At 35.9% G+C, this 10313-nt stretch overlaps 1 protein-coding gene across 2 annotated transcripts in view; it reads left to right on the forward strand.

Annotated features, from left to right (window-relative positions):
* Nucleotides 1-10064, forward strand: part of LOC306849028 (LIM homeobox transcription factor 1-beta) — a 69513-nt gene extending 59449 nt beyond the window's left edge. For both annotated transcript variants that reach the window (XM_079383879.1, XM_079383878.1), the window contains 5 exons: nucleotides 777-952; nucleotides 2278-2355; nucleotides 2827-2893; nucleotides 6851-7009; nucleotides 8505-10064. In XM_079383879.1, coding sequence (XP_079240005.1) covers nucleotides 777-952; nucleotides 2278-2355; nucleotides 2827-2893; nucleotides 6851-7009; nucleotides 8505-8662 — 638 coding nt within the window. In that variant the 3' untranslated portion in view covers nucleotides 8663-10064. The remainder of the gene's footprint in view (nucleotides 1-776; nucleotides 953-2277; nucleotides 2356-2826; nucleotides 2894-6850; nucleotides 7010-8504) is intronic.
* The last annotated feature ends 249 nt before the right edge of the window (nucleotides 10065-10313 follow it).

Consider the following 10313-nt stretch of genomic DNA (forward strand, 5'->3'; position numbering starts at 1 on the left):
TTATTCTATTAAACACAAGCTGATGTGGCTTATTGGATGAAACCTCCACCCACTGAACAATAAAGCCAATCCCCCGTTTGACTATAATAATTACAGTAGGAAAGCCAGGAGCCATTTTGTGAATATGGCACATTAGCTGGACCTACTGAGAGAGATTATCACGACACAGGGCAGGCTTGATTAACCCGCCCGAGGATCACCTTAGACTAATTGAGTCACTTTGATTAGTTCATATGAACAGGCAGTGTACATTTTGTGATGAGGCAAGATATTGAACTTTATGGATTGGCGAGTTTAAATTTCTGCTTGCGTTGTGTTCTTTTTTGCAAGCATGAATTTGTTTGAATTTGTGGTTTTGCTATCTGTTTCACTTCCTCTGGATATTAGACCTCATTTCCCATATGTACTCTACTTTCATACCTTCCCCAAAATGTTGCATCCACTGTGTGTTGGATTCTTATCAAAGATTTATATAGTGTAAAACAGCCAAAGCTGTGCGCTATTAATTTTAAATGACACAATGTCCAATCCAATGACAAATTCACATACTTCACAGTCAGAGTTGCCGTTTTGCAATGGATGTGGCCCACTCATGCACTAATAAATTGATAACAAATGTATTAAAACCACATGTGTCTCCTTTCATTATGGATGCTCTGTGACTAAATCTCTTAAAATTGAAAAGAACAGAAATATCTATTTATCAGTAGGCTGTCTAAAAAGTTGCAGTTTTAAAAGTAAGTACTGATTCCTGTGAATGATGGATTTCTTTCCAGAGAAAAGTGAAGATGAGGAGCTGGATATCAAGCCGGAGAAGGGCTCAGGAGGCACTGGGAAGGGAGATGATGGGAAAGACCCAAGAAGACCCAAGCGACCGCGTACCATCCTCACCACACAGCAGAGACGTGCATTCAAGGCATCCTTCGAGGTTTCTTCCAAACCTTGCCGGAAGGTGAGATCAGTTTCCTCCATATCTTGAACACCATCTTTCTATCGAAGTCATTAGCGACTCAGAGAAAATAAAATGTATGATGATATATCATAATATATATCAAAATATAATGTCATGAGATGAAGTTTAAAATAAGAAATAGTGGGATTTAATTTGCAGTTGTGATATCACAATTACTTGAAAGTTGCAATTAATGACGCAATTGTGAGATAGGAAGTTGCGATTGAAATTTTTAGTCAGAGTTATGATATACACTGTAGCATAGTTACATTATGAGATATAAAGTCACAATTATGAGAAATAAAGTCATAATTGTGAGAATTACATGAAACTAAATCCCATGGTTTATGAAGTCCCAGTTATGAAATATTAAGTTCCATTTATGTCAAATAAAATGAGAAAAAAAATCACAATTTCAAGACATGCAATTGCAATTGCGAGATATTTATTTATTTAGTCATTTAGCAGACGCTTTTATCCAAAGCGACTTACAAATGAGGACATAAGAAGCAATCAAAACCAACACAAGAGCAACAACGTGCAAGTGCTATTACAAGTCTTGGTTAGCCTAACGCAGTACAGATAATTATTATTATTATTATTATTTATTTTATTTTGTTTTTTAATAAAAAGACATACAGATAAAATAAAATTAGAATAGAGTGCTAGAGTTAGAGGGTCAAGTAAAGATGGAACAGATGAGTTTTTAGTCATTTCTTGAAGATGCGTAAGGATTCGGCTACTCTGATTGAGTTGGGCAGGTCATTCCACCAGATGGGAACAGTTAATGAAAAAGTCCGTGAAAGTGTTTATGTGTGTCTATGGGATGGCACAATAATGCGTCGTTCACTTGAAGAACGCAAGCTTCTAGAGGGCATATAAGTCTGAAGTAATGAATTTTACACAAGAAGTTGTGTTGCATGTTCCAAGAGAAAGGATGTGATATAGTCACATTGTAACATTGTTACAATTACATGGAATAAAGACTGTGACTGTTAAAGTTGCAGTTAACATCGCAATTGTGAAATAATATGAAATTGCAACTGAGATTTGAAGTAATAGTTTTAACTTTTATAATTACTGTAACATTGTGAGATGGTCTCAACTGCAAGAAATAAAATTGCAATTGTGAGAAATATTCGCAATTATGTTAAAGTTTTGAGATATGAAGTTGCAGTTGTGATCTTAGATCTAAGAAATATATATTTAAATAAAAGACACAATAATGCACTTTTTTTTTTAAACACTCTAAGGTGGAATTGGGCTTCCATATATTACACAGAATCGTCACTAAAGAAATCAATGATTTTTGTTGTATAATCTAGGTAAGAGAGACGCTGGCTGCAGAGACGGGCTTGAGCGTTCGTGTGGTTCAAGTGTGGTTCCAGAACCAAAGAGCTAAGGTGAGTCCAGACCCTGTACACTACCTTATTAATCATCCAGTATTACCCGCACAAACCTGATAATGTACATCCAAGGACCAGATAACACAACAATTTTCAAGTAATCCTCCAACAACGCACTAAACTCCTCGCAACTGCTGCCAAAAGGGAAAATGCAAGCGAGGCTCGAGACAGCAAATCTCAGTTGCTATCTGCCTGAAGCTTAACCTCTCGACGCATTCCACAAAAAACTCCCCAAGAGTTCGAGAGAGATGTATTCACATCCATCCTGCTCTTACATTAGCGTCTGAAACCCACCTCAGAGCCCTGATTTTATCTTCAAAAGGCTGTGGATAATATAATGCAGCCAGATCAAGCTTGGCGTAGTTCAAGCAGAGGTGAACAACAAGGAGCATCTCTCTTTAGATAGCCGAGAGTTGGTCTGGGGAGTCGCAAAGTTTTCTGATTGTGCTTTTATCGTTATTTTTTCAGATGAAGAAGTTGGCGCGGAGGCAGCAGCAGCAACAGGAGCAGCAAAACTCCCAAAGGCTGGGCCAAGGTAAAATGTCCTGATATGAACCTAAAGGCAACCGCATAGGTCTCAAATACGACTTTAAGACGGAAACCAACATGAATGAATAGCATTTACAGTATCTCCAATCTGTAGACTGTTCTTGCATTTTACAAATCCTGTGCAATTGAACTTTACATTTTAAAATGATTTTAATGCTATCATTTTAAATCATTTTAAAATGATTTTAATGCAATTCTTACTTTTTTTCTCAAAATTGTGAGATATAAACTCATAATTGCAAGTTATAAAGTGAGAATAGCAGGATATAAACTCACAATTGCAAGTTATAAGGTCAGAATAGCTGGATATAAACTCGCAATTGTGAGATTTTACATTTTTATTCTGACGTTTTTTTCTCGCAAATGCGAGTTTGGTTCTTACAATTCTGACTTTTTTCTCACAATTCTGACTCGCAATTGCGAATTTTAAAGTCCAATTTTGAAGGGGAAAAAGACTGATATGTTCTCAGACTTGTAAGTTTATATCTCACAATTGTGTGTTATAAAGTCAGAATTGCGAGATATAAACTCACAATTCTGAGAAAAAATCTGAATTTTATTTCTCAGAATTGTGAGATTAAATTTTGCAATTCTGAGTTTTTGCTCTCAATTGCGAATTTATTTCTTGACATTCTTTCCTTATAACTTGCAATTCTGAGTTTATATCTCACAATTACTAGAAAACAATCGCAATTACCTTTTTTATTTTTTTTATTTTTTTAGCAGCAGAAACTGGCTTTAATAAAATGCAGCTGAGAATACTACAGTCAAAAGCACTTACTAAAACGTTTATCCAATTGTATTTATTTTAACTTTTACTTTGCATATATTGTAAAAGGTTTTGTCTTCTTATAGGCCGATTTGCTTCATTACTTAGACATTGTGGTCAAAGTTCAATTTCTAAAAGAATATCTAATGGTAGAAAGTGAGGTATCCCAACTTACCTCCAACCACATCAACCCTTGCCGTGTGAGTCGTGTCCACCCTCCCAAAAAACAGGGCGAGCGACACAGGCGATGACCCCTGGTCGCTGTAGATTAGGTCGAAAAACGAGTGCAGCTCTTGTGTGAGGAGGAAGTGTGGAGGTGGACGAATTAATTTACAACATAAGCGCATTGAAGTTGCCTCCACTTTGACCGATCCACCCACCCTTTTCCCTCCTTTGCTGGAAGCAACCCAGCATCCCGGTTTCAGTAAAGTGGTTGTCTCAAGTTGCCATGCAGCCAGGCGCAAAGGATGAGCCATTATGTGTCTGTGATCTTCACACTCAGACTTCATGCACTTCACATTTATAAGACAATCTGTTTCTGGTCATGCTTGGCAACATTCCATGTATTAACACCATTTTTTAGGCTAATATTTCATTTGAGAGTGTTAAAGAGCTAATCCGTCAAGTAGCATCATTTTTTGGACAGTTAATATGTTGTTGAGACGATCCAACTGAGCTTCTGTAACAGATGAGTTTGGATGAGACTGTCTGGAAAATAGAAACGTGAAGAATATTATTCCAAGCTCTACGGAGGAGGACAAATGTTTCCTCTACAGCTCAAGAGTCTTAATTCCTGTATAAATATTTGTTGTAAGGCAGTGGAGTCCATTCCTCCATCAGTCATATTTATTTCTTCACTCTCTGCGTTTGTCTTTAGAGACTGTGGAAATAACCATAAAGCAGTTTTATTTTAGAGATGAAGTTTGAGTACAGAGAACACATTTTCCTTTTATGGCTGTGTTGAATAAAAGTACTTGTACTTAAGGCTACATTTTAATAATCAAAACATTTTTAGCACATAATTTTAACACATAGTCTATTTACATTTTAAATTCTTAAAGCAATTTTTTTTGTACTTCCCAGAGCTACATTTTTTAATAATCAAACATATTAATTCCACTGAATATATGTGACCTGTTAGCACATTTTATTTACATTTTTGATCCTTAAAGACATATAAACACATTTTTTGTTGTTTGAGATAAAAGCTAGTCTTCCTGTCTTTATTTTGTGTAAAACAGAGGGTTTATATTGACATTTTATTGCTGAACAGACCCCCTTGTGCCCGCTCTCCTGCAAAACCATAATCCAGGCGATCACTGAATCATCTTCAGTGATAAACCACGAGCAATAATACTTTTATTTTATAGACCGATGTTGGACTATTCTCATGATGCATTCATTTATAGAGCTTTGACTCTGCTGTGTAGAGCAAAAAGACCACTGTCGAACGTTAGAAGTGTAAAGTCATCACATTGACACTAGTTTCTCTCTGTTTGCTTCAGCACTTTTGTGGCCTTTGGCTGTGTCACATTTAATGGGATAATTGAAGTCAGATAGTGATTCATCTTTGGTCATGAACCTTACCCTCATGAACCAATAGAAATGTTTTCTCAGAGAAACGAAAGAAAATGATAGGGTGATGGAGACGCTCGAGAGAGACAGCTAGGTGTAGATGAACTATTCTGGTGGTCTGAGATATTGAGAAGTCTTGTGAAGTCAGACCCCCCTTTGGGAAATACCATAGCGGTCTCGAGTAGTCCATGATGTCATGAATCATGGATTTGGGCTGGAATATGTCATCCAATGGAGCCCCACGGTTAATACATCGTTATATTTGTTATTGTAAATCCTATCTGTCTTGGTTATAAGTGTCAGCTTTCCAATAGTTTCAGCTATGGGGCCAGTGATTGGTGTGAAAACATTCTAGAAAGGACTTGCTGCGTCATGTTGTGGTTCAAGAGTTTTTCAAAGTTTTACCGCTACCTTACAACTTTGTATTTGTGTCAGTGAAAGCAAGAAATATAAAATAATTTATATATATATATATATATATATATATATATATATATATATATATATATATATATATATAAATCAAGCTTTGTAGATGAAGACATACTTAGTGGATGGTCATGAAAACCTTTGTACCACCATTATACCACTTTACACCATCATGAAAAGTTTCAATTGAATTTTAATTTTATTTTAAAATATGTTTTTAAGGGACAATTTGTTACAAATATCTTAAAATATTAATTCATAAATATGATGTTTTTAGAAAGTTGCACACATGACATTTTACAGCCTGAACTGGCCTTGTCTTGTCATAAAACGTTCAAATTATTTAATATTTAAAAATAATTATTGATATACATTCATAAGTGTTTGCGTTGGTCCTCTCTAATATATTCATGTTGGTTGGACCACTTTTTATTTGGACAAAATATGTATGCTTTTTATTTAATTTACTTTATTTTTCATTGTTTTATTTTAACTTTTCATTTTCTTTCCTTCTTCCTTTCTTTGTTCCTTTAATTTTTTCTTTCTTTCTAACTTTTTATTTATTTATTTAGTTACTTATCTAGTTATTTATCTTTTAGTTTTAGGGAGTTTTTTATGATACTGTTACTTGAAGAATCATGGATTATAGGTTAGCAAAATGTCAGTGTGGTAAAACTCAAAATCAGATGTCTTTGCATCAGAGTAGAAGATGTAATGGAAACTTGTGGAAGCCTGTAGAAATGAAATGCAGACATCTTTCTTGTGAGAGCTCACCACTCAAAAGCAGAGGGCTGAGATGGTGGGCTCCAGACTAGAAGCCACAAGAGTCATTCCTAGCCCTCGGCATTGAGTATGACTCATAGAGTACTGCCCTATAGGGCTGGTGTCATAGCGTCTTCTCCCACAACAGAACAAGAGTGTTTCTTGTTTGCTGGTTTTCGTGAAATTCAACTTGATTTCGAGGCCAGATACCAGACCCAGCCTTGATTTTTGGAGAAACCCAATCCACTAGAAAGAACAATTCTTACTAAACGAAGCATTAATGTTTTGCATTATGTACAGTTGTTAAACTAACCACGCTCTCCAATTCGCAAAGATGATGTCAGTCATCCCTACCATGAGAATATCTCAAAGGCTGATCAACATCGACTTTTCTTTTCCCCCTTCCAGAGGTGATGTCCAATCGGATGGAGGGAATGATGAACTCCTACACGCCATTGGCTCCAACCCAACAACAGATGGTTGCTATGGAGAATGGTTACAGCACCGACCCCTTCCAGCAGGGCCTTACCCCTCCTCAAATGCCCGGTGACCACATGAACCCATATGGTGAGCATCAACCCATGAGCTCTGTCATATTTGCTCCCTGAAGCTGGGGCATGTGTTTGGACCACAAGATTCACAGAATGCAACCATACCACCCTTCTTTCCTCATGAGATTACACAAACGCACCACTTTATTTTGAAGTTTTCCTTCCAAATGAATTCAGTGTGTTTCAAAACCATACTCTCCCCATCCACTGTTCCCAGAGCAACCCGTTTGGTTTATTCGCCCGGGTCTCATAGGGATTCATGGTGTAGTCTGTTATGCTGTGTGACACTGTCTATTGGATATTTGTTAAAGAGCCGAACGATGATCTGTGGTGCGCCATGTAAAACAACAATGGTTAACCATGATGACTGACGCACAAAGTACCATGGGAAAGCATCCATGGGTCTGCTAGCAAAACAACACATTGAGCGAAACCATTGAGAACTAGCCACATTCGTCAAAATTTGGTATAAAGTTTGGGTAAGAAGCGAACTGTAATTCCTCAGAGTGAGGCTGTTTCTGCACAACTCCAGTTGTTCTCCATATTATTGACATTAACTTCAAGCATTAGCCACATAAATCTGGAGACACAGGCAACCTAAGAACAGGTCCCAAGTGTCTTGTCATTCATTCTCCTGAATGGCAAGGCCCAAATCCCCGGTCTCATCACCCTCCAGCTTGGGTTTTATGGGAGAACAGCAGGGACAGACAACATTGCCAGCTCATTAAAAAACCATAGCCCATCAACCTGTCACTGTCTTGCGGAATGGTGTCATTAAGTACTGGAAAGCGTATTACAGCTAACTGTGCCCACAAGGAAAATGATAGAGCGGAAAGATCAGCTCAGAAGTAAACATTTGCTATTAGCTCGGTTGTTAGTGAGAAACAATTTAGTTTAACAAAACAATATTGTCTGGAATGTTGGATCCCATACAAATATATTTGAGCAGTCATAAATTTATGTTGTTTTTCTGAAGACTGACTCTTAATCATTATTTTTATTTATTATTTTTAAGGAATATATATATATATATATATATATATATATATATATATATATATATATATAACAACAAAACGTAAAAAAATGACAACAAAATTACTAAATTTTAACATTAAAATGGAAAGTTTAAATATAAAAACTGATTCAAAGTATTAATAAAACCAATAATAGTATCTTTGTTATACTAAAATAACACTAATATGCTTCTGTATGTTGGCTGAACCATGTTAAAATGTTTATAATAATAATAATAATATTTTTTTCTTTCAATAAGGCTTTTTTCTTCATTATGAGGACAGTTGTATCACTCTGCCATTTTTGACTTGCCCCCCAAAAATATAAAAATGTATTTTAATACAGAAATGTAAAACATGGTCATCACAAAATAAGTTTATTTAGGTCATTGTATATATGAGTGATATTTTTAATGTATGTTTTAATAAATCAATAGATTCAGACAAAAAGAGAGCATCATATTGACCCCTGTTTTCTCTTTTCTCTTACCACAGGAAACGACTCGATTTTCCACGACATCGACAGCGACACTTCATTGACCAGCCTTAGTGACTGCTTCATGGCCTCGTCCGAGGCGGGCTCAATGCAAGCGAGAGTCGGGAACCCCATCGACCGACTCTATTCCATGCAGAGCTCCTACTTTGCTTCATGAAAACCTAAACAGACAAGCAAAGGCAAAAGTAGGTCACTTCGCTGCAGCTCACTAGTCAGACGCCGCCTATCAAGGAAATACAACAGAATCGTCAACAAAGCTCAAAGACGAAACATCTTAGATAGACAAACAGGCAAAAACTGGAAAGACAAGTGAACTTGAAGACTTACGTCCTTATTTCTCTGCAGTGAAGCGCTAGCTCTGGATGCCCAGATGCCAGATTTTTTTTCTAGTTACTTGTAGATTGTTTGTACATGACTCAGAAGTAGCATTTCATCTTATCCTCATCGACTTGTGGAAAAAAAGAGTTTTGATGTACAGTTTGACGTCACTGTAGCATCAAGCCTCAACTTACGATTTCCTGCCAGGAGAGGTGGAAGATCAAGACACAAAGCTCATAATGCATGAATCCATATCTTTGTGATTGTTATGTTAAAAAAAAAAAAACTAAAATGAAAAAAAAAAAAAATCTTGTGTTGTTCAGATGTTAAAAATGTGATGTTCGGATTCATAATTTCCTCTTTTTCATTATGTTCAGCATTGCATTTTTATCACTTTGATAGGTTAGCCCTCTGAGAGACGATGTAGAAAAGCTTAGAGGGGGAGATATGTATAGTGTATCTGCATTTGTAAGTATGTTAGTGTGTGTGAATGTGTGTATGTGTGTGTTCCTGTCTCCTTGGCCTGTGTGTGTGTGTGTGTGTGTGTGGTTTATGAGGATAATGACATGGGTATGACAGAGGTATTACAATATGAAGGTGGTTTATGAGGACACTGCCTATGTCCCCGTAATTCAAAAGGCTTAAAAAACATACTAAATGGTGTTTTTTTGAAAATCTAAAAATGCACAAAGTCTCCTGTGAGGGCTAAGTTTAGGTGTAGGGCAATAGCACACACAGTTTGTTCAGTATAAAAACCATTACGCCTATGGAGAGTCCCCATAAACCACAAAAAACAACATGTATGTATGTGTGTGTGTGTGTGTGTGTGTGTGTGTGTGTGTGTGTGTGTGTGTTTGTGCGATGGTAAGGTACTGTCATTGAAAGCTCAAACCATGTGTATATATACTTTTCCCACACAAATCAGTTGTGCATGTTAAAAATGGAGATCATTCTATTTATTTAAGTAAAACATGCTTTTGAAGGTACTTAAGAAACTGAAAAGCTTTATTTAAAAAGGAGAAAATCATGTTTAAGTAGCTGATGCATTATTTTCACACCACACTTGTATGTCTTTTAATTAGGAAAAACAATGTATCTTTATTCCAGCAATGTACATCTGCAAAAAAATGTGCTATTTATTTGTTTCAGCCCTGACATTGCCGAAAAATGCATTTCCAAATGCGAAGATTGCTAATTTGCCAAAGTCTGTTGGTACAATGAATAAAGTCCTTTTCTCCTTGATTTTGTAGCTTCCACAAGACTATTTGAGTACATTGTTTATTATTTACATAATGTATATTTCATTTATTTCTCTTTTAGTTAGAAATATTTCATTTTTCTTTTAATTTTAAGATTTACATAAAGATTTTATTTCCTTGAACGCATGGGAGGGAAACAGGGTTATTGTTAACTAAAACGTAACCATTAAAAAATAATAATAATAATAAAAAAAATATTTAACATTGATTGAAATGAAATAAGAAAATAAT

Source organism: Barbus barbus, assembly GCF_936440315.1.
Source record: "Barbus barbus genome assembly, chromosome: 29".
In the NCBI taxonomy this organism is placed as follows: Eukaryota; Metazoa; Chordata; class Actinopteri; order Cypriniformes; family Cyprinidae; genus Barbus; species Barbus barbus.